This window comes from Hyperolius riggenbachi, chromosome 10, assembly GCF_040937935.1.
Source record: "Hyperolius riggenbachi isolate aHypRig1 chromosome 10, aHypRig1.pri, whole genome shotgun sequence".
Taxonomy (NCBI): domain Eukaryota; kingdom Metazoa; phylum Chordata; class Amphibia; order Anura; family Hyperoliidae; genus Hyperolius; species Hyperolius riggenbachi.
Genome location: NC_090655.1, coordinates 57124964 through 57149784, shown reverse-complemented (window position 1 = coordinate 57149784; position 24821 = coordinate 57124964). Strand labels below are relative to the sequence as shown.

Here is a 24821-nt window from a genome sequence, read left to right as displayed (position 1 = left end):
TTAATTTAATGCACTCACCTTTTGGGGTAAACACACTGTATAATGAACATTTGTGAACAATGTATGTGTTTAAACACATATGTTTTGCATAGTGTCAGAGTAAACGTAGTCTACATCAACCCGAAGAAGTGTAAATCCCTCACAAAACTCATTGTTGCAATCTGACCAGATGTATTCATATTCCTCCTTGTTAGCGATAAGCTAGAATTTCACAAAGTAGTAGTTTTGTGGCAAAATTAGAAATTACAAAGGGAAAATCATAATGCAAATATTGCGAAATTAATTATGCATGAAACCATAATCAGTTATTTTACAAAAATATAACGTTCTCATGCTCATAGACTTTAATAAATGTATGCGAAAATTTGTTTTCTCATGTGCAAACATTTGTTTCCTTATGTTTCATATACTTCAATGCAAAAATTACGTGAAATTACACAAAATCAGGATTACCCATGAAATCATAATTACGATCAGAATTATAATTACAAAAACTATGTGGAAGTTTGTGAAACTGCAATTATTCATTATGAATAACACTACTCCTTGTAGTGGGCGAAACCTACCAGTATCCTAGATCACTCTTTTTTTTTTTTCATTACACCTGGACCTTGCTGCCAATCATTGCTTTTGTCCAGGGACTGAAAGTTCGTAACATGGGCTCCTGATTTATTTAGGTAATTACTGATGATTAAAAATAGGACTTTCTAGGAAGTTGGTACTTCAAAGAGTACATTACAAAGAGTACAATGCCGGAGAATCTTTCACATTACAAGTTTTCAGAAAGCTCTCTCCTTTAATAAGCTGCGACGCCAGGCTGAGGTCCTTTCTTAAAGGATCAATATAATAAAAAAATTGTACAATTTAAAATACATGAAAACAGATAAATAAAAAGTAGATCTCGCCCAGAGTAAAATGTGCTATCAATTACTTCTCTTCTATGTTGCTGTCATTTACAGAAGTTAATAGAAATCTGACAGAGCTGACAGGTTTTTGACTACTCCATCTCTTCTTGGGGGATCTCAGTATTCCATTTTTTCTTTATATAGATCCTTTCTAGAGAGTGCTTTTGTAAAGATTCAGGCCGGCTCGCCTACCTGTTTGCACACTATTTTGGCAGTTGGACTGAGCAACTGTCGTTCTGTAACGAATGGGGAATTATTTCCGTGGCCAGCGCTCAGGACGCGCGCCGACACTCCGGAAATCCTCCACAAGCGTGTAAATTTAGAGAACCCAGCTATAGTGCTATGCACCTGTAGAGGGAAATTCCCACCGGCAGATGGAGCTGTGGAGTGCAGACGAACACAGCCTCTGCACTGCCACAGACGCCAGTTGGGAATTGTAAGAGTTAAAGCAATGCAGGGCAAGATTGCCCTTAAAGAGAGAGAAAACACAGAGACAGGATGTATGTGTGTCGATTGCCAATAGTGACTCAAGACCGAACAGGACAGAGCACAAGAGTAGCAAAAGGCACAGTAAGCAACAACAATAAGAACCACAAGGAAAATAACAAACGCAAACTAAACGCGAACACCGCACTCATTCACAACAGCGAACGCGTTTACGCACGATCACCGCGCGTTAGGCGCCCAGTGATAAGCGTGCCACCCTAACTAACCAATGTAACACAAACACGAAATAGAGAACGCGAACTCTTGCTAAACGGTTACCTCAACGAGCCTACAGCAAGTGTTCGTACAAGACAAGACAGAGAGAAGGAGCAGCCAGCAGCAACTGCAGCTCTGGCCTACACTCCCAGACAGAATACAGAAGGAACCACCGCTGCTACCGCTAGAGCAAATGCGATCCAGACAGATGGAGCAGCCAGTAGCAACCACAGCTCTGGCCTATACTCCCAGACAGAACGATTTCCTGTCAACCGCCGCTGGCGACAAGACAATCGCGACAGAGAGAGAGTACAGGGCAAAACAGATAATACAACCTGACTGCACTAGAAGGGATGCCTAGTGCAATCCCAAGGAATTACTCTAAGATAATCTTTAGCAAACAAGCAAGGCTAATACTCAAGGAGAGTTAAGCAGGATCAAACCTTCATGACCAGCAAGGGATTGTGGGAGAACATGGTATTTATACTGCAAGCCCTCAAAGGAGGCAGCTAGGCAATTTGCATGACAAGTGTATGCAAATTCCTCAGCAGAGCAACTCTGAAACTTTCTAAGCAAAAACAGGTCTCTTTTCCAGAGACCTGCAGCATTCAGACCTAAAGAATGGACAAACAGCCGTCTGCCCATGCAGACAGCTGAGCAGATCATTACACGTTCACAAAGTGCTTTTGAAAATAAAAAAAAAAAAAACCTGAGAATCCCCTATGAGGAAGTGGGCTGGTCCAAAACCTGTCAGTTCTGTCTGATTTCTACTACCTACTGTACATGACAGCAACATAGGAGAAAAGTAATCTATGGCTCATTTTACTCTGGGAGAAATCTACTTTTTATTTATGTATTTTCATGTATTTTACATTTTACAATTTCTTGCAATAGTGGTCCTTTAAGGAAGACCATTTTATGCACGTCTTCCCAATTAGTAAATGAGAGAACCAACGAGGATTTCCTACTATGTCATTCCACCCGACAAGAAAATAGCACGGTTTATGATCGGTCAGTGATGGCTAAACTTGGCACTCCAGCTGTGGTAGAACTACAAGTCCCATGAGGCATTTCAATACTCTGACAGCTCTAAGCATAATTCAGGGAGGCAGAGGCATGATGGGATTTGTAGTTTTGTCACAGCTGCCAGCGGTCCGCTGGAGTGCCATCACTGTGATGGTTGATGGCGGGGTGGGAAACGTCTCTTCCTGGCAGTCTACCATTAAAGGGAAGATCCACAGAAAATAAAAAAAAAATAAAAATACTAATCCACTTACCTGGGGCTTCCTCCAACCGTGGCAGGCAGGTCGTGCCCTCGACGCCGCTCCGGAGGTTCCCGGTCTTCTCTGGTGGCTCACTCGACCTGGAAGCCGGCCTGGCCAGGTCGGGTGAGCCACTGGAGAAGACCGGGAGCCTCCGGAGCGGCGATGAGGGCATGTCCTGCCTGCCACGGGCTGGAGGAAGCCCCAGGTAAGTGGATTTTTATTTTTCTCCATGAACCCTCCCTTTAAGTGCATAGCTCCCAACTGTCCCTCTTTTGGAGGGACAGTTCCTCTTTGGGAGCCTTGTCCCTCTATCCCTCTGTTTCCTTACTTCTCCCTCTTTCAGGACTGATATATAGATCTAGGTAAAGTTGTGTATTTTATCTACTGAAAAATGTGTTTAATTGACTTGAAACTTTATTTCCATCCTTTAAATTGATATATTGCATATTCTGGTGTATAAGACTACTTTTTAACTCTTGAAAATCATCTTAAAAGTCAGGGGCCGTCATTGATGCCGGGTGATACGCCCTATCCTGTTACCGCCTCTCAGATCTCGCTGCTGAGGACTGTAGTGAAGCGGCGCAGGCGCACATGTGCAAGATCTGAGAGGCAGAGATAGAGGTAAATAGGATACAATGGCGGGCCAGACGGGTAAAAGAGGTGTGGTTTATGGGCACAGTGCAATCTATTCTTCCATACCGCTCTGATAAACAGGTAGACAAGGAGAGCTGACCAATCCACTTAGGGAAAGTTGACTAATCCAACCAATCGCCTGTATACCAGTATATGAGTTTTTTTTTTTTTTTTTTTATTTGGTGTGCATTGGAAGCGGGGTAGTCCTATACAGCGAGTCTATCCCAAACTCTACATTTTAACTGGAAAAGTTGTGGGTTCGTTTTATACGCCCAGTCATGTTATACCCTGGAATATACGGTATTTCTTGTTTTGAAATGTTAAAATGGAGGAAAATGAACCAGGATAGAAAGAACCAGTGGTTTGAATGATAAAGCAACACATTTTTCTTCTGAAAGCTTTATGATATGCGTGACTAGGGTGTGTTAGGGGCGTGCCTTAAGTGTCCCTCTTTCTTACTTCAAAAAGTTGAGCGGTATGATGTCATCCTCCTTGATTAAATCTACTCTCCTCTTCTCCAATCTCCTAATCTCAGGCTTGGTGAGACTTTTGTGAGCTCCAGAAATCCCCATCGTGAGGAATTTCCAGTCTTGATGGTGATTCGCCCGCTAGCGCTGCATACATTAACATCCACGTGTTGATGTGAGTCGTCCTCCGCCAGCCCTTGGCTTGTGAAGAGCAGTGGCGGCTCTCGCACATACAAATCCCATAACTGCCTGTTGTATTCAAGCTGTTAATTGGATTATATATGTTTACTTGTCTTATAATTATTTCAGTGCAGAGTATTAATATTGCATGGCGGAGGCTGGCGTTGCAGCTTATTAAACAAAGGAGAGAGCTTTCTGCAGACTTGTAATGTGAAAGCCTCGCCGGCGTTCCGTATTTCCAGCTTGAGGAGGTTTATTTAAAGGGATAAGCATAGGTTTAACAAACATGCCTCATTAGGGCTGGTTATTATCCCTAACGCCTTGTTGATAGAAGTGCGCACCTACGTAATGTCTGCATACCGTCATATACATGTCACAGTGTAGCCGGCCATCCATGGGAATCTGGTCTGGCATTCTCCTGTGCTAAAAACACTGTGTTTAACCAGTTGCCGACCGCCCACTGTAGATTGGCGGCGGCAAAGTGGCATGCCCAGGACCACGTAACGCCAATTGGCGTCGGGTCCTTGGACTCTTCCATGCCGGCGCACGCATCCACCGGCAATAGGCTCCGCCCACACGTGACGTCAACCCGCCGGCCAATCGGAAGCGCCGGCGGGTTGTTAACCCCTGGATCGCCGCATCTAAAGCATATAATACGCTTTGTAATGTATACAAAGCGTATTATACAGGCTGCCTCCTGCCCTGGCGGTCCCACTGATCTAGCCCCTCTTGTCTGCACCCAAACACACTGATCTGCCCCCCCCCCTGCCCTCTGATCGCCCACAGCAGCCCTCAGAAACCCCCCTGCCCCCACCCCCTCAGACCCCTGTTTGCACCTAATCACCCCCCTAATCACCCATCAATCACTCCCTGTCACTATCTGTCAACGCTATTTTTTAGATTAGGCCCTTAACTGCCCCCTGGGGGCTCCTGATCACCCCATTATAGAAAGAAGATCTGATAGCATTTTGCGGATCTGCTAGCGCGTGTGCACCGGGCCTTAGTGCTCAAGATCCAGATGAGCCTGCCTCTGTGTAATGTTTACAAACAACATGGCTGCTGTCATTGTATCACAGGAAGAAATAATCATTTTCTATTAAAGTTGTTTGCAGCTAGATTTGCTGTGTAAACTGTGTAAACTTAAGATATATAGACAAGTTACTTGTTCTAGTTAGTTTTTCATCTCGGATCCGCTTTAAGTGAGTAGTGAGGCTAGATGGTATCTTACCATTTTGACAGTTAAACTGCTGTTCAGGAAATGCTGTTGCGAACAAAGAAAACCACGAGACTCCGCCATGAGGAGATGCACTGACCCAAAAACCTGTCGGTTCTATTAGATTTTAATGGCCTACATTTTTCGCGATAAAGGTCACACACCATAAGCACTGCCGAAATGCGCACGGCCTAACATAGGCCTAACACATTTGTTTTATACCTTGAAATTGTTTTCAATGCAGAAATACCAGAAAGTGCTTTTAACAGTCAGATGCCACAGGCTCCAGTACAGAGCTTGTCAATTAGTGTAACAGGCCCAGGGCCGTATCTCTTAAGAGGCACCCGTGGGCCGGTGCCATGGGCGGCCCCTCGGGGGGGGGGGGCGGCCATCTAATGCTTATTCATTTTATTTTATTTTTATTATTTTTATAAAAAAAAAAATTGAAAAAAAAAAGTGACCCTTTTTTTTTTCCCGGGGGGGGGGGGGGGCGGGGCAGGACGGGTGAGCGCGCACACCATGAGGGGAACCTGCTCCCCCCCTCCAGCAGAGTGGTAGAGGCCGGCCAGGGAACTTTTCCGACGCTGGAGGAAGACTCTGCATGCCGCTGGCTGGTCTGAGCAGTGACGTCACCAGACCAGGCAGCGGCATGCAGAGATGAGATTCCCTCGCACGCCGGGAAGAGGAGGTGAGAGGTTCTCTGGCCGCTGCCCCTGGACTCTGGCTGCACAGTGCACAGTGCACTGACTGGAAGGGTGAGCGGGAGCTCCAGGTGAGGGGGGGGGGGGGGGACTTCTCCGCTACTCTGTGCCTGGCTGTTCCACCCTCCAGCCAGGCTACCTAAAATGGGGGACACATATATCTCCGAGTCCTACCTAACTGGGGGACACCTATATACCTATTACCTTAACTGGGGGACACCTATATATCTATTACCTAAACTGGGGGACACCTATATACCTATTACCTAACTGGGGGACACCTATATACCTATTACCTTAACTGAGGGATACCTATATACCTACTACCTAACTGGGGGACACCTATATACCTATTACCTTAACTGGGGGATACCTATATACCTACTACCTAACTGGGGGACACCTATATACCTATTACCTAACTGGGGGACAGCTATATACCTATTACCTTAACTGGGGGACACCTATATACCTATTACCTTAACTGGGGGACACCTATATACCTACTACCTAACTGGGGGACACCTATATACCTATTACCTTAACTGGGGGACACCTATATACCTATTACCTAACTGGGGGACACCTATATACCTATTACCTTAACTGGGGGACACCTATATACCTATTACCTAACTGGGGGACACCTATATACCTATTACCTAAACTGGGGGACACCTATATATCTACTTCCTAAACTGGGGGACAGCTATATACCTACTACCTAAACTGGGGGACAGCTATATACCTATTACCTTAACTGGGGGACACCTATATACCTATTACCTAAACTGGGGGACACCTATATATCTACTTCCTAGACTGGGGGACAGCTATATATCTACTTCCTAAACTGGGGGACAGCTATATATCTACTACCTAAACTGGGGGACAGCTATATACCTACTACCTAACTGGGGGACACCTATATAGCTATTACCTTAACTGGGGGACACCTATATACCTATTACCTTAACTGGGGGACACCTATATACCTATTACCTTAACTGGGGGACACCTATATACCTATTACCTAAACTGGGGGACACCTATATACCTACTACCTAAACTGGGGGACACCTATATACCTACTACCTAAACTGGGGGACAGCTATATATCTACTTCCTAAACTGGGGGACACCTATATACCTACTACCTAAACTGGGGGACACCTCTATACCTACTACCTAAACTGGGGGACACCTATTATATACCTATTACCTAAACTGGGGGACAGCTATATACCTACTACCTAAACTGGGGGACAGCTATATATCTACTTCCTAAACTGGGGGACAGCTATATACCTACTACCTAACTGGGGGACACCTATATACCTATTACCTAACTGGGGGACACCTATATACCTATTACCTAACGGGGACACCTATATACCTACTACCTAAACTGGGGGACACCTATATACCTACTACCTAAACTGGGGGACACCTACATACCGACTTCCTAAACTGGGACACACACACACATAGAGAGATATCTACCTATCTACCTATCTATCTATCTATCTATCTATCTATCTATCTATCTATCAATCTATCTATCTATCTATCTATCTATCTATCTATCTATACTACCTAAACTGGGGGACACCTATATACCACCTTCCTAAACTGGGGGGACACCTATATACCTTTTTCCTAAACTGGGGACACCTATATACCTACTACCTACACTGGGGACACTTATTATTTTGTGGTGTTATGCAGCCCTCTGTGCGATTTTTCTGCTGAAATGCTGCCCACGTTGCAATTATTTTCTGGTGAAATGCTGCCCACTGTACGATTATTTTGTGATGAAATGCTGCCCAGGGTGCGATTATTTTCTGGTGAAATGTTAGCCAGGGTGCGATTATTTTGTGGTAAAATGCTGCCCACTGTACGATTATTATCTGGTGAAATGGTGCACTCATTGCGATTATTCTCTGGTGAAATGCTGCACTCATTGCGATTATTCTCTGGTGAAATGCTGCACTCATTGTGATTATTCTCTGGTGAAATGCTGCACTCATTGCGATTATTCTCTGGTGAAATGCTGCCCACTGCATGATTATTATCGGGTGCATGTTGCTGAAATGTTGTACTCATTGCGTTTATTTTCTGCTCAAATGTTGCACTCATTGCGTTTATTTTCTGCTGGAATGTTGCACTCATTGCGTTTATTTTCTGCTGAAATGTTGCACTCATTGCGTTTATTTTCTGCTGAAATGTTGCACTCATTGCGTTTATTTTCTGGTGAAATGTTGCACTCATTGCGTTTATTTTCTGGTGAAATGTTGCACTCATTGCGATTATTTTATGGTGAAACATTGCTGCATTACGATTTTATGGTGAAATGCTGCCCCATTACAATTATTTTATAGTGAAACACTGCCCCATTACGATTATTTGGCACCTATGGGGGGGCCCCATCCAAATTTTTGCAAGGGGGCCCAGTGATTTCTAGTTACGCCCCTGATTACTACCTAAACTGGGGATACCTATAAACTTGGCTATCTATACTGGGGACACCTATAGTATGTCTATATTGGGGACACATATAGACCTGGCTACTTTATACTGATACTAATTATTTAGCGGCAACATATTACGCAGCGCTGTACAGAGTATGTATTGTCTTGTCACTAACTGTCCCACAGAGGGGCTCACAATCTAATCCCTACCATAGTCATATGTGTATGTATGTATTGTAGTCTAGGGCCAATTTTTAGGGGGAAGTCAATTAACTTATCTGTATCGTATGGTATTGGCATGTGGGAGGAAACCAGAGTGCCTGAAGGAAACCCACACAGACAAAGGGAGAACATACAAACTCCTTGCAGATGTTGACCTGGCTGGGATTCAAACCGGGAACCCAGCGCTGCAATGCGAGAGCGCTAACCACTACACCACCATACTACTGTACTATATTGTACTGCCATCTTCAGCAGTACTTCACAGAGTATGTAGTCATGTCACTGACTATCCTCTAAGGAGCTTAAAATCTAATCCTGCCATAGTCTAATGTCCTACCATATTATTATGTAGTTATATAGCATCCTCGACTCCAACTCCGACTCCACAGCCCTGCTGGCATCTTCTGCAGCACTTTGCAGAGAACATAGCCATGTTACTGACTTTTCTCAGGGGAGCTCACATTCTAATACCTACCACTATTTTGTGCGAGAGAACACTTGCTAATGTGTGTTTTTTTGGGGGGTGGGAACATTTCCTACTTGCTTTTTTAGGGTCACTTTACTCATACCCGGGGAGAAAACATGGCCCCCACCGACTTTGGGCTGCACTCTTACTAGGATATTTGAATTGGCCACACCCACTGTAGGTTATGAACACGCCCACTGCATTCTGTGGCCACGCCCATTTTTCGCAGCGGCGCCATTTTTCGCGCGCCGCCAACACCCTCCCAGGAGGGGGGGGGGGGGGCAAACCCTAAATACAGCCCTGAACAGGTCACCCACAAATGTCTGTTTCACTTACAGACAACTCACCTGTCTGGTATAGGCTGGGGCACGGGGAATGCCGGCAGGGACTTTTTTGAATAGCAGATCAAACGTTCCTTATTACCACAATGGAAACAGACGACATGAAATTTGACACCGAGCGTCACAAAAACCATTCCGGGAGAGGGAAATTATTGTGCTCAGTGGCCTGTTCCTTTCCCTTTACGAGTCGAGCGTGTGTTCTTTTCCCCGAAAGGTAGAAATCAATGTGAAGCGCACAAGCATTGTTGAGATAGCAGACGAGATATTTGGGAGCGCCATATAATGATATCTGCTCTCAGATATGTCACCTTGCAGTAATTTGCTCACAGAACTGTTTGCAGAGTATTTTAGCTCCTGCTTTTCTGCTTGTCGCTTGTTTGGTTGCGAGATCCCTCCGTCAGATAGTTCTGTGCCTTCGGTAAAAAAATCCTCCTATGAATTATTTCTTTTTTCCCAGAGACAAGCGCGGACGCTGAAATAAGATTTCCCCAGACTCTCCTTCCCTCCGGGGGCCGAGCTTAAACACGTGTGAAAAGCAGAGCATTGTGCTAGCCTCCCGCAAGAGGCCCTGTCCCCATAGGGGTTGAGATGGGAAGATGGAGAGGGCCATCGGGGCACCACCTGCCCCCTCCCCCAGATAGGAAATGGGGACAACGACAGCCCTGGGTCTTGTCACAGACTTCATGAGCACTTACTTCCCAGTGAGAAACCAGCTGAGGAGGGGGGACGGGGATGTCTGGCAGCCAGAAAATATCAAGGTCACGACAGAGCAGGCCGCCATCCCAAGTAATAGGATTTGGAGTCAGATTGAGTTATGGGAGAGGCTAATAAGTTTGAACATGTTGCAATGAAGACTCAGCCTTTTGCTTCTGGCTTCGGAGTTCTATAAGAGAGGAGAGCACAAATGTGTCCTTAGCTGTACTCTTTGTCACCAATTCACGGATGTAGTCCTGTTTGGTTCTACAGGTCAGGAAATGTCTAAGAAGGACCCTCCTATTATTAGTATTTATGTCTGTAGCGCTGGCATCATCTGTACATAGTCATGTCACTAATGCTAGGTACACAGGATTACATTTCCAATTCATTTAAGACTGCTTTTACACCTGATTTTTGCATTGCAGTGCAGTGCCATGTACCTGCCGCATCCCACCGCAAGGTAAAAAATTACAAACGTATGACCCTGCAGCAGAGTACGCCAACAGGGTCATATGCAAGGTGCTGCCCTCAGCTCAGTGACATACTCCCTACTGGGCAAGAAATACGTCACTGGTATTCCTGTCAGTGCTCATATGCGCACTGGGACGCTCCATTGTTTACACATAGTGCATTGCTTATAGTACTTTGCATTAAGCGCGGTTCTTGCGGTAATTAGGGTTGCCACCTCATCCCTTTAAATACCAGCACATATGAATTATACATGCCTTGTGGCTAGTTAGATGCAGTTTAGGCACTGATTATGTGTGAGTAGCCCCAGAACCTGTATAACTTAGATGTGCCGTTATTTAAAAGGATGAGGTGGTAAAATGGCGGGAATACGCTGTTGCCCTTGCGTCGGATTGTATACTTCTGGTGTGCCGCAGTGACTATAATAAGTGTGAAAGGCTCTCCCCATATTCACCGCCTTTATTTAACCATTTACCATATTTTTATAAGGATTTCAATCTCTTTGTTGTAGTAGCATTTAATGACTCACCTATGTGGGCTGGAGGAATGGGCTGGGAAGCTTCATATTAATGCTGCTGAACAAACCGTTACCAGCATTCTGCTGCAGTCATGTGACAAGCAATGCAGGGTGAGAATATATTAACCTGACAAATAGCAGATAAAAGTATATTGCTGTTACTTTCTGGATGACCCCCACAGTTCCCCTGACTATCCATTCTACTCTTTCCATTGTCATCCTAACAGAGGAAGTGCGACCATATTATTTTTTTCAGCAACTTCTGCAGTGCTTCTGTCCTTGATGTCCCACATCCCACTTAGCCAGGACACCCTTTTAATGGAGTTTGCATGTTTTCCCCATGTCTACATGTTTGTTTTTTTACCCCTGGTCTCTCTGTTACATTCCCAAAATCTGAAAACATATTTATACTTTCATTGGTTTTCTCAAAAAACTACCTTTAACTATGGCAGGGAAATTAGACCATGACTATGGTAGGTATTATATAGTGAGCTGAGCTCCTCTGAGGACAGTCAGTGACATGACTATGTACTCTGTAAATTGCTGCAGAAGATGTCAATGCTATATAAATACATAATAATAATATGCTAGGACATTAGACCTTGACTACTGAGGATTAGCTCCTCTGAGGACAGTCAATGACAAGGCTATGTACTCTAAAAACACAGTTCCCATCCATTTATCAAAGTCCCCGTATGAATGACCGTATCCGTCTATTAGACGGTGACGCCGTTCACCAAAAAATGATACTTACAAAATCCACGCATTACATCCTCTGTGCATAGTAATACTATGCATAGGGAAGTTATGCGCGAGGGCATCTTGTGGCCAAATAGTAAAATTATATCCCAAAATATTTTTTTAAATAAAAAGACCTATTTTTACTTTTTAAATTGACCCCTTACCTCCCACACTCCCTAATAGCTTCCCCCCAAAAAATGTTGGTAAAAAAAAGTTACCTTAGGGACTGAACTTTTTTAATATGTATGTCAGGACGGTATATTACTGTTATTTTTATAAATTATTGGCTTGTAATTGGGGATGGACCCAAAACTGAAAAAAATGCACCTTTGTTTCCAAATAAAATATTGGCGTCATACATTGTACTGGGGAAAATTTTCTAAACATTGCAGTAACTGGGACAAATGGGCAAATAAAATGTGTGGGTTTTAATTATAGTAGCATGTATTATTTTAAAACTATAATGGCTGAAAACTGATTTTTTTTTTCTGTTAAAATGCAGTTGGAATAAAATAATTCTTAGCAAAAAGAAAGCTTACCGGTAATTGGTGGTAAATAAAACAAGATCTAGATTGTTTTATTGTGATAAGTAGTAAGAAAGTTATAGGCGAATGAATGGAAGGAGCGGTGAGGGGTGAAAGTTGCTCTGGTGAGACGCACTAAGGGAAGTGACGTCACCACCCGGAACCGGAAGTTCGGGAGCCTGACTTGTAACGGCTGGAGAGGATCGGTGAAGTTGCGGTCCTAGGAACCACAGCTGATGTGATTTTAAGAAAGGTACCTGAGAGCTGAGCAAATATATCTACCCACATCCAGGAGGAAACCCTGGGAGTAGCAGTGATCGGAATTGGTAAGAGAGAGTATTCTGATCTTTTTGGGATATCACACATAGCGGCTCTATTCAATTACATCAGGAGATGTTATACTGTTTTGGAAAGATATATACCCGTTGAACTTTCTCTACAACAAGATTATACGCTGTGAAGAGTGACTGCACGGGCGTGTTTTTTTCCTATACAATTATATTATCTGCAGAGATATAATTTTTTCCTAAGGTGATTTTTATTATAATATATTCTTAAAGGGGAACCAGCATGCTTCAGTATGAGTGTGTGAGTGTATGAGGCAATTACATAGAGTGTACGTAGTGGTCTCATAATTTAAGTAACAATTTTGTTTAATAAAGCAGTTTTTATTGGAAACTTCAGTGTGCAATACTATTTGTACTTTTAAAATACCTCTATTGAATAGGGATAACTCATAACCGTACATTTCCAGCGCACCTCCAGTGAATATATACGTATAGATTGCCTTGTGTAAAGGTGGGGAAGGGGGAGAACCCCACCATTTGAGGTTAGCAGCAGGAGGCAGAAGATCATAACTTGGCAGCATATGGTACTGCTAGTTCTTTGTAATAAAATAAAATAATATAATATTAAATAATTTGAGCAGCGTCCCTCAACAACTATATACACAAGTTGTAATTTGATCCCTAGCTGTGTCAGCTGACCGCTAGAGATGATCAAAGATATGCAAATTAAGTTAATGCAAATGTATGCACATTTTTATGCAAATATATGCAGTTTTAAAATTGACCAATCAATGTAAACCTAGGTTTAAATTGATTGGTCCTTTTTCAAGCTGCACATATTTGCATAAAAATGTGCATCATTTCAGAAATATTTGCGTCTCATTGATCATCCCTTCTGACTGCCACGGCAGAGCAACTAATTTGTAAACGCAGGATGTTAACCCTATGTTTCCTTTCAGTAAAGCAGCAAGTAGACACACTGCAAAATGATTGCAGGGTTTGTATAAGCTGTAACAGAGAAATGTTTTTCTTAAAGGTCATTATGATGTTGCTTGCCTTTAGAGCAGAGAGGAAGTTCTGAGTTCAGGTCCACTTTAAAATGCATATATTTGCATAGCATTTGCATCCACTTGGAATCATTAGCATCTCAATGACATCCCCAGTTCCCAGCAATCATCATTGCTGGCTAGAAGATGAGATTAGAGGATCACACAGGCCTGCAAGTTATGTTGTCAGATCTTCTTTTTTTTTTCTTGACAGACCTGACAAGAGCAGACAGACTTCCCGTATGATAATTCTCAATGCGTAGACAATTTGTGCTATTTCTGCTAGGCTGGTCAGGCAATTAATATACAATGTGGCTGAATAATGTGTCTATCTGGAGCTGCCTTTGTCTCATTGTGTCTCCTGTCTCTCTCCTCTCTCTCCTTTCCCCAGGTCGGTAATGGGCTTAGATAAGGAGGCTGACCTTGTTCACATGGAAGCCCGGACAGCTGACGGACGTGAGTTCTTATGGATGAATCATAATGGAAATTGCTGCTTTTTGTAATGCACCATCGGCTGCCTTTTTATTTTCATACCTGGAATTTGCATTTTAATTGACTGGCAGAAGGTAGACTGTGGTATTGACAATGTGCTGCCGGGCTGCTTAAAGTCGCACCTGTATCTGTGCTGCCTGCAGGGCTGAGCGAGGCACAGGTGCTGCTTCTTTGTACAAGCTGAAAGGTGGACACAGGTGCTCTGGACAGGCTGTCCCAGGCAGGGATTTTGGGGAAGTTACCGTATTTTTCGGTATATGAGACGCTCCAGACCATAAGACGCACCTAGGTTTAGAGGGCAAGAAACATGTGTCCCTCATGTGTCCCCTCGTGTCTCCATGTGTTCTCTTGTGTCCCCATGTGTCCCCATGTGTCTCCCATGTGTCCCCTTGTGTCCCCATGTGTCCTCTTGTGTCCCCCATGTGTCCCCTTGTGCCCCCATGTGTCCTCTTGTGTCCCCCATGTGTCCTCTTGTGTCCCCCATGTGTCTCCCTTGTGTCTCCCATGTGTCTCCCATGTGTCCCCTTGTGACTCCCATGTGTCCCCTTGTGTGTCCCATGTGTCCCCTTGTGTCTCCCATGTGTCCCCATGTGTCCCTCTTTCCTTTTTCCTTTTCCTTTTTTTTTGTATAGCACCTTTCTCCTGTCGGACTCAAAGCGCTTGTGAGGCAGCCACTAGAGCGCACTCAGTAGGCAGTAGCAGTGTTAAGGAGACTTGCCCAATGAACTCCTTACTGAATAGGTGCTGGCTTACTGAGTAGGAAGAGCCAGGATTTGAACCCAGGACTCCTACATCAGAGGCAGAGCCCTTAACCATTACACTATCCAGCCACCTCTTGTGTCCCCCATGTGTCTCCTTCTGTCCGCGATGTGTCTCCTTCTGTCCCCGAAGTGTTTCCTTCTGTCCCACTTGTTTCCCTTTCTGTCCCCCATGTGTCCCCTTCTGTCCCCTTCTCTCCCTCTTGTGTTCTCCGTTCCCCCTGAATAAATGCAAGTAGCTGCAGCATGGCTCACCTAATCAGAGACCTCTCTTCTCCTTCACCGCTCCCCTAGTGCCGGCTTCTGCTAATAGCATCATCAGCAGAAGCCAGCACTAGGGGAGCAGTGAAGCTAGGGGACAGGTTCGGGATCAGTTTACCGCTTGTATCCATCAATCATATTCGGAGTCAGTTTTCCCCCTGTATCCACCAGTCATATTCAGGACCAGTTTACTGCTTGTATCCACCAATCATATTCTGAGTCAGTTTGCCCCCTGTATCCACCAATCATATTTTGGATCGGGTTAGTTCCAAAGCCAGTGAAAATAATGCCTGGTGTCCCAGAATGCTCTGGGAAGAAAATATCGCATAGTTGAACAGCCTTGGCTAAGGATGGGGCAACGTCCCAATACACAGCAATATAAAGATATAGGAAGTTCTTCTGAAGCTGAAACCTGGAAAATTACCATAAAGGTGGGTATTGTGAATAATTTACTGCATTCTACTATATGTCACTACAGTGCCTTTTTAAAGAGGAACTCCAGTGAAAATAACAATGAAAACGGTGCTTAATTTTTATAATAATGATGTGTAAACTATTTAATCAGTGTTTGTCCATTGTAAAATCTTTCCTCTCCCTGATTTACATTCTGAAATGTATCACATGGCAACATTTTACTGCTGGCAGGTGATGTCAGTGGAAGTAGCTGCTGCTTGCTTTTTTTTTGGCAGTTGGGAATAGCTGTTATTTCCCACAATGCAACAAGGCTCCCACTGTGTGATGTCAGCACCTCAGTGCTGTGAGGCGCTGACATCACACGGTGGGAGGAGTTTCACCACAAAATCAGCCATACAGAGCCCCTTGATGATCCGTTTGTGAAAAGGTAAAGATTTCTCATGGGAAAGGGGGTATCAGCTACTGATTGGGATGAAGTTCAGTTCTTGGTTATGGAAATACATATATCCAGGCACATCGCCTCTGGTTAGGACATTAAATAAATTATTAGGGAAAGGGAGGTGCTGAAGGGGGTGTGGCTAGAAAACAGCAAAAATCTATTAACCCTTCGCACACTCACATGCAAATGTTCAAACAAATGCATTCACAGATTCACTCATCCAGGCACAACTGTTATCCCTACAGCTAAATTAAAAGCCAGGGTTTTAGTTCACAGAAGAATACATTCTTATGCTTAATCACCTATACTGCGCAGAAGTACCCAGGTAAACATAGGTGTCCTAACTCTGGCCCTGTAACATGCATAGTGCAGACATGCAAACACATTCATTGCATCAAACCTATCAATGGATTAGGAGCACACATCCTAACTTCCTCTCCTGGGACAGACAATGCATCTTACCAATCGCACAAGGGAGCTAATGTTATGTGTCCATGTGCACCATGCGCATACACCAGCATAAGCTGTCTGCATGCTGACAAATACATACAGGGGAAGGAGGGAGTGCACTGAATTGGATCCTAGCCACAGGGGTCAGTAGTAAAATGGAAATACATATATCCAGGCACATCACCTCTAGTTAGGACATTAAATAAATTAGTAGCTACTGATTGGGATGAAGTTCAGTTCTTGGTTACGGTTTCTCTTTAAGTTACAAGATAACCTTTTTGGAAATAGTTCAAATATTCTTCCTACGAATTCTACCCAAGAAATGAAATGGATAAGTGGAAATATAGCCTTTAGAACAAACATATCGTTTTATGGAAACATATCGTCCAGTCGGATGCAGAAGATGACAAGTTCAAGTATAAATATTCACATAGGCAGGGAAGCAGGGGCGTAACAATAGATCCTGCAAGGGATGCAGCTGCTGGGGGGCCCAGAAGCTGCAGGGGGTCCCGTGGGGGGGAGGAGTTTCTTTTCCCTGTCCTTAGAGACTGACAACTATGGATATGGAGAAAAAAAATTCTGCTCTCTACACATTTTTCCAAATGACTGCATCTGCTCAGCCACTAAAAAGGAATCATACAAAGTTTTGCAGACACAGATTTGCAGACAGTCCCTATTCAGTGTTCAGTAGGGTCAAGGGGGCCCCCATCCAAAGTTTTGCAGCGGGGCCCAATGAGTTCTAGTTACGCCACTGCAGGGAAGTGTGGCTTTCAGTGTAAGGCCGTCTAACACAATGGCGAGGCCAATTATACATGCAAATCCAAGTCTCCCCATAGTCCTGTGGAATGTATTATTGCAGAGATCTGCCAGTTTGTGTAAATAATGTAGACATATGAATGTAATGGTAGGTGTATGGAATAATCAATGAGGCTCACCCGGCAGCTATCTGTTAAATTATGAAAAGCGATAAAAGCCATAACATATAAGTCATTAGTGATCTGCCAACAGAGGTGATCCACGCTCACATGATGACTGTATATGCATGAGGCCTGCTGAAGGTACGCGGCACAGCAACCACCTCACTATGTCAGTGTAGCCTTCTTGTGCGGAATCCCAATAGCAGACTCTATATTATCATTACTGTGTTCATGCTCAGATAGCATACTGTATATGGAAGATCATGGCTCGATTTCAGGCAAGGCCACAAAGGCCATGGCATGGGGAGGCAGGAAAGCAAGGGGCAGGCTGAGGGCAGCAGGTCAGCAGTAGCAGTTGGCCTGCCAAACCTTTGTCCTGCTACACAGAGTGTTGTGCATAGCAGTGGGTGGCTACCAACAGCCAGACCTTGCACTCGGAATGAACGGGCAGTGAACAGGCTTTTACAGTAATCTCTGAGCTGCCTATCACTCATCAAGTGCGCCGCTTGTCAAGAAGTTTTCAAATTCTATTCCCTGCCCTCACATCACTAAGTTTCCTCAGAGGAGCTTATAATGTAATCCTTAATCATCTCCCGCCTAGACTACTGCAACACCCTGCTCTGTGGTCTACCACAAAAAAGGCTAGCACCTCTCCAATCCCTTCTAAATTCAGCGGCCCGCCTCATTCACCTCTCCACATGCTTTTCTGATGCAGCCCCACTGTGCCGTTCTCTCCACTCGTTACCCATTACCCAGAGGATCCTGTTCAAACTCCTGACTCTAACGTACAAAGCCCTCCATGAGTTGTGCCCTCCATACATCTCATCACTAATCTCAAGATATTGTCCCTCCCGCAACCTCTGCTCCTCCCAAGAAATTTTCCTGGCCTCTAAGCTGATCACCTCCTCTCATGCTCACATCCAAGACTTTACACGAGCATCACCCCTTATCTGGAACTCTCTTCCACAGCCTGTACGTCATGCTCCAAGCCTGGTGTGAGTGCGAAGGGTTAATAGATTTTTGCTGTTTTCTAGCCACACCCTCTTCAGCACCTCCCTTTCCTTAACTTATTTAATGTCCTAACTAGATGCGATGTGCCTGGATATATGTATTTTGTTCTTGTTACTGACCCCTGTGGCTAGGGTCTAATTCAGTGCACTCCCTCCTTCCTCTGTATGTGTTTGTCAGCATGCACACAGCTTATGCTGGTGTATGCGCATGGTGCACATGGACACATAACGTTAGCTCCCTTGTGCGAATGCCTGGTAAGATGCACTATCTGTCCCAGGAGAGGACGTCAGGATGTGTGCTCCTAATCTATTGATAGGTTTGATGCAATGAATGTGGTGGCATGTCTGCACTATGCATGTTACAGGGCCAGAGTTAGGACACCTATGCTTACCTGGCTACTTCTGCGCAGTATAGGTGACTAAGCATAAGAATGCATTCTTCTGTGAACTAAAACCCCGGCTTTTAACTTAGCTGTAGGGATAACAGTTGTGCCTGGATGAGTGAATCTGTGAATGCATTTGTTTGAACATTTGCATGTGAGAGTGCGAAGGGTTAATAGATTTAAGCTCCAAGCCTGGGCATCTTCAAACGCACTCTTAAAACACACCTTTTCAGACAAGCTTATAACATTCTATAGCCCTTATTTACTTATCTGACACAATGTAATCAGAGGCAAAGGGTCACTGCCTCATCCATCCTCCACCCCCTTACCTAGCGTGTCCCCCACTACCCATTAGATTGTAAGCTCGCAAGGGCAGGGTCCTCCTCCTAATGTTTACTGTTTTTGTCACAATATTTGTGCTGCTTGGAACTCTGTTGTACATTTTGGTAGTGTATCTATGTTCCCCTTGTCGTCTTATTGTGCTTTGTAAAGCGCTGCGGAATATGTTGCACTATATAAATAAAAAATAATAATAATAATCCTTGCCGTCACTTCACTAACTGTCCTCAGAGGAGCTTACAATCTAATCCCTGCCTTGTTGGGGGGAGGAGTTTAGCTGTGCTTAAAAAATAATAAAATACACTAACAGCAGCTTAAAAATGGGAGGTAGTGGCGGATAGACATGTAGCGAACGGTTCCAGGCGAACTTTGGGGGTTCGCATTCGCCTGGACCAAGCGAACTTTTGCGGAAGTTCGATTCGCCCCATAATGCACTAAGGACCTCTGCATCACAGTCAGCAACTTTGACCCTCTGCATCACAGTCAGCAGGCACATTGTAGCCATTCAGGCTACACTATGCCCTGGAGCCCCCCCCCCCCCCCCCCAATATAAGGCAGGTTTGCCAGCCATGACACTCACTCGTGTGCCTGCTAGATACAGACTAGGGAAAGCTGCTGCAGACTTGTTCTCCTAGGGAAAGATTAGTTAGGCTCTTGGCTTGCTCCTGGCTGATTGTTATTGCTAAAATAGCACCCCTCAACAGCTCTTTTGAGAGCTCTAATGTTTTTCTAATGTGTTTTTTTTTTTTGTTGCTCACTGAATTATACAGCCCTATCTGTTGCAGCTGGACCTTGGTAATTGTTATTACTGTGCCAGCCAGGCCCTGCCTAACTATCTATACTGGGACACCTACCTATGCCTACCTAACTACTGGGGCACCTACTTACCTATACGGGGACACCTAGCTACCTACCTATACTAGGGGAACTACCTATGCCTACCTACCTATACTGGGACTCCTACCTATGCCTACCTACCTATACTAGGTCTCCTACCTATGCCTAGCTAACTACTGGGACACCTACCTATGCCTACCTACCTATACTGGGTCTCCTACCTATGCCTAGCTACCTATACTGGGACTTCTACGTATGTCTACCTACCTATACTGGGACTCCTACCTATGCCTAGCTAACTACTGGGTCTCCTACCTATGCCTAGCTACCTATACTGGGACTTCTACGTATGTCTACCTACCTATACTGGGACTCCTACCTATGCCTAGCTAACTACTAGGACACCTACCTATGCCTAGCTAACTACTAGGACACATACCTATGCCTAGATAATTACTGGGACACCTACCTATGCCTACCTACCTATACTGGGTCTCCTACCTATGCATAGCTAACTACTGGGACACCTACCTATGCCTACCTACCTATACTGGGACTCCTACCTATGCCTACCTACCTATACTGGGACTCCTACCTATGCCTAGCTAACTACTGGGACACCTACCTATGCCTACCTACCTATACTGGGTCTCCTACCTATGCATAGCTAACTACTGGGACACCTACCTATGCCTACCTACCTATACTGGGACTCCTACCTATGCCTACCTACCTATACTGGGACTCCTACCTATGCCTAGCTAACTACTAGGACACCTACCTATGCCTAGCTAACTACTAGGACACCTAACTATACCTAGCTAACTACTGGGACACCTACTATGCCTACCTACCTATACTGGGTCTCCTACCTATGCCTAGATAACTACTGGGACACCTACCTATGCCTACCTACCTATACTGGGACTCCTACCAATGCCTACCTACCTATAATGGGCCTAGCTAACTACTGGGACACCTACCTATGCCTACCTACATACAAGAAGATAATAAGGTTGTTGCTTCATTGTGAACAGACCAAATTTGATCAGCTGGACAGTCACTGTTGTTCTATTATTGAGCTACCACAGCATATGAAAACTGCCACTGCCTACACTTTCGCCACAGTGCGCACCAGTCCAGCATGGCCGTCACAATGCAAACAGCTGTTTGTGGTGCGTTACACAGTGAGTTTGGTGTGTCAGTGTGAAGCAGAACTCTAATTACACTCCCTGATTGATGTATACCCTTGCAAGATGTTTGAAAGCACTTTAGGCCTGCAATTTAGCATTCAATGTGATTTCTGCCCTTAAAACGCTGCTTTGCGTCAAATCTAGATTTTTCCCCCGGGACTTTGGGCATGTATCCCACTCCGCCATGCCCCCCTCCAGGTGTTAGACCCCTTGAAACATATTTTCCATTACTTTTGTGGCCAGCATAATTTTTTCTATTTTTCAAAGTTCGCATCCCCATTGAAGTCTATTGCGGTTCGCGAACTTTTCGGCGAACCGAACCTTCCGCGAAGGTTCGTGAGCGGGGTTCGCGAACCGAAAATCGGAGGTTCACGACATCTCTAGTGGTGGACATACCTTCCAACAGATAAAACGATTGGTCTAGTTTGAGAAAAATAAACCAGACTTTATTGGAGTACATTCTACTTTGCTGTGATGAGTTTCGTGGGTCGAGCCCGCTGCCTCAGGCAATAAGGTAATCACTGTAAGTCGGTATCCCTGCACTAGGTAATGGTGTAGGTACATGACAGAAGTGGTAAAATTGGTAAATTATTGGCCAAATTGGATGTATGTACCAAGCTTAAAAGTGGCCATACATTTACCCAATTTTTTGTCTTTTTGACCAGAGAAATTGATTGATTTTTTTTATTTTTCTATTCAATCTAATAATAACAAAAAAGATCGAACCATATGTATAGTGGTGAGCATGAATTTTGCATAATTGTAATTTGCGATTAATTGCAAATTACGATGCAAAATCATAATGTGAAATTTCAGGAAAATTTTAAATCATTTTAGTATGTAAATGTAATCAGGAAATGTAATTTAGTAGAAATGTACTTTAGCAAAGCCCCCGTACATGCCACTGTCACCAAAATGTGTATATTAACCTCCTTGCCGGTTATCCCGAGCTCAGCTTGGGGTAAACTGTGCAGGAGGATTTCTCAGGCCCCGCTGGGCCGATTTTCACAATTTTTTTTATTGCACGCAGCTAGCACTTTGCTAGCTGCGTGCATATCTTGATCACCACCGATTCACCGCTACCCGCCGCGCCCCCCACCCTCCAGACCCCTTGCGCAGCCTGGCCAATCAGTGCCAGGCAGCGCTGAGGGGTGGATCGGGGTTCCCTCTGACGTCGGTGACGTCATCGCGATCATCGCCATGGCGACGGGAGAAGTCGAGCAGGAAATCCCGTTCTGAATAGGATTTCCTGCTTACAAAGATCGCCGGCAGCGATCGGAGTAGGTAGGGGGATGCCGCTTTTCAGCGGCTATAATGTAGCTAGCGCTAGGCTAGCTACATGAATTAAAAAAAAAAAATTACCGGTAAGTGCTGCGCCGCCCCCTTGCCGACATAATTGAAATGGCAAGGGGGTTAAGGATAATAGTGGGAATAACACCTTGTAGTTTTTGAGATAATCAATTCTGAAAATGCAAAGGAAAAAAAAAAACAATGGGGTCTTTTTGAAAGATATATATTTTTTTTATTTGTTCCCACTATTCCCCCTAAACAAATCTAGCTATTTTGGTGTCAATAGTATGAATGGGGGCTTTGCTATTCACCACTAAAATCTGCACAAAATTACAATTGAATTACACGAAATTAATCGAATATCCAAACCCTAATGCTGCAAGGCCATAATCGGAAAAAAATACACAAAATGTTGCGTAATTGCAATTAGCAGATTACGATCATCACTAACCATAAACTTACTATTGCATTTTTTTTTTCCAATGATTTCACAAAATGATTAAAGAGGAGCTGTTAGGTATAAGGTCTCAGAGAAAAAAAAACACATATATCAGTAGCTAAATATTGGCTGTACTTACATTACATATGCATTTCACTGTCCTCGTTTGTACTTCACATAATTTTTATATAGTATTTGCAGAGATTGATGCTCCTGACAGCTCATGGCAGGTTCCATGTTTGTCTGTCTTGTATGAAGCCAATTGTGATGTCATATCCTCCCTTTCCTTGCTTCCTGATGACTCAAAAAAAAAAGATCAGGATCAAAGATCCTAATGGATCATGATCCAGACAACACTACTGTGCAGTGAATATTAATTAGCCATGTGGCTAGGAACAATAGCGGACTCATGCAGTATACTCTAACGCAGGGGTCTCAAACTCAGTTTACCTGGGTGCCGCAGGAGGCAAAGTCAGGATGAGGCTGGGCCGCAAAAAGGGATTGCACAAAAAAAGTCAATCAGCAGCTAACGCCACCCCCACCCCCCTCCCGCCCCTTGCATTGAGTTTTATTTCAAGATCAAATTCACACTGAAGTGAACTATTTTGCCTATTTTACCTTCTAGTTCGCTTCAGTGCTCCCATTACAAGCAATCTGCCATGTCCCCGCCGCAAAACGAGGGCTTCAGAGCCCGCAAATCGCCCGGGGGGGGGGAATCCGCCGGCATTTCCTGGAAGGGGCAGAGCTTTCAGCTTCAGCTCTGCCCCTCCTGACATCAATTGCGGCGCATCGCCGCCTCTCCCCGCCCCTCTCTATGAAGGAAGAGTGAGAGGGGCAGGCAGAGGTGGCGATGCCCTCGTTTAGCGGCAGGGATGCGGCAGATTACTTGGGAGCACTGAAGCGAACTATAAGGAAGCTTTTGCCGGCGCGGGCCACAAAATATTGTATCGAGGGCCGCAAATGGCCCGCGGGCTGCGAGTTTGAGACCCCTGCTCTAACAGAACATGTGCCCTGTGAACAGCACATTGATTTTTCAGTGCTGTGAGCTGGGCTGCAAATTACAAGCTGCTGTAACATGAGCCTGTAACGTCTCACTGTGAAAGCAGCCTTAGGGCGGGATAGGGAAATGAAGGGGAGGACTAAGGGAGTGCAGTGGGGAGAAGAAGCAGACCCAGAATGCTTTGCAGTATCTGTTATGCGTCCTGCCGGCCTCCTTAGGAGCTTGGGAATAAAGAGCCTTGCTGTTCAGCAAACATCAAAGTAAGAGAGATTTTAACTTTAGTATTGCCTTTTTTGGCTTCCTTCTAAACTGTTTAACACAGTAGAATAGAGGTTTAAATTAGCTTTTGCAGCCTGACAGTTAATCTTTAAATTAAACGCTCTGTTTTCGTATTCTTCTATCCGATTGTTTCCAACACGTCTGATCAGTTTTTTGATGTAAGATTCAAAAAAAATTATTTAAAAAAAAAAAAAAAGTGCTAGCGTTTTGCGCTGGGGATTGTTTTTTAGGGTTTTTTTTTTCATATTTTTTACTGGACAATTTTGCGATTTTTCAGCGATCCAAGATATTTAACATTTCAATCCCGATCGCTCTCAATGGACCCTCAAGATCATGTAATATAATATGACTACTAAACATATAAAACCGCCGGCCAGGATATTTAAAATGCTCAACAAATACAGGGAATCGTTTAGGCAAAAAAGGCAAACATTCCACCTTCACATTCTGCCCAGAGTGAAGTATGTTAGCGGAA

At 44.3% G+C, this 24821-nt stretch overlaps 1 protein-coding gene across 1 annotated transcript in view; it reads left to right on the top strand.

Moving 5' to 3' along the window:
- LOC137534197 (VPS10 domain-containing receptor SorCS3-like) overlaps positions 1 to 24821 on the top strand; it is an 872207-nt gene that overhangs the window by 500942 nt on the left and 346444 nt on the right. Inside the window, exon 6 of the mRNA XM_068255595.1 lies at positions 14237 to 14301. Coding sequence (XP_068111696.1) covers positions 14237 to 14301 — 65 coding nt within the window. The remainder of the gene's footprint in view (positions 1 to 14236; positions 14302 to 24821) is intronic.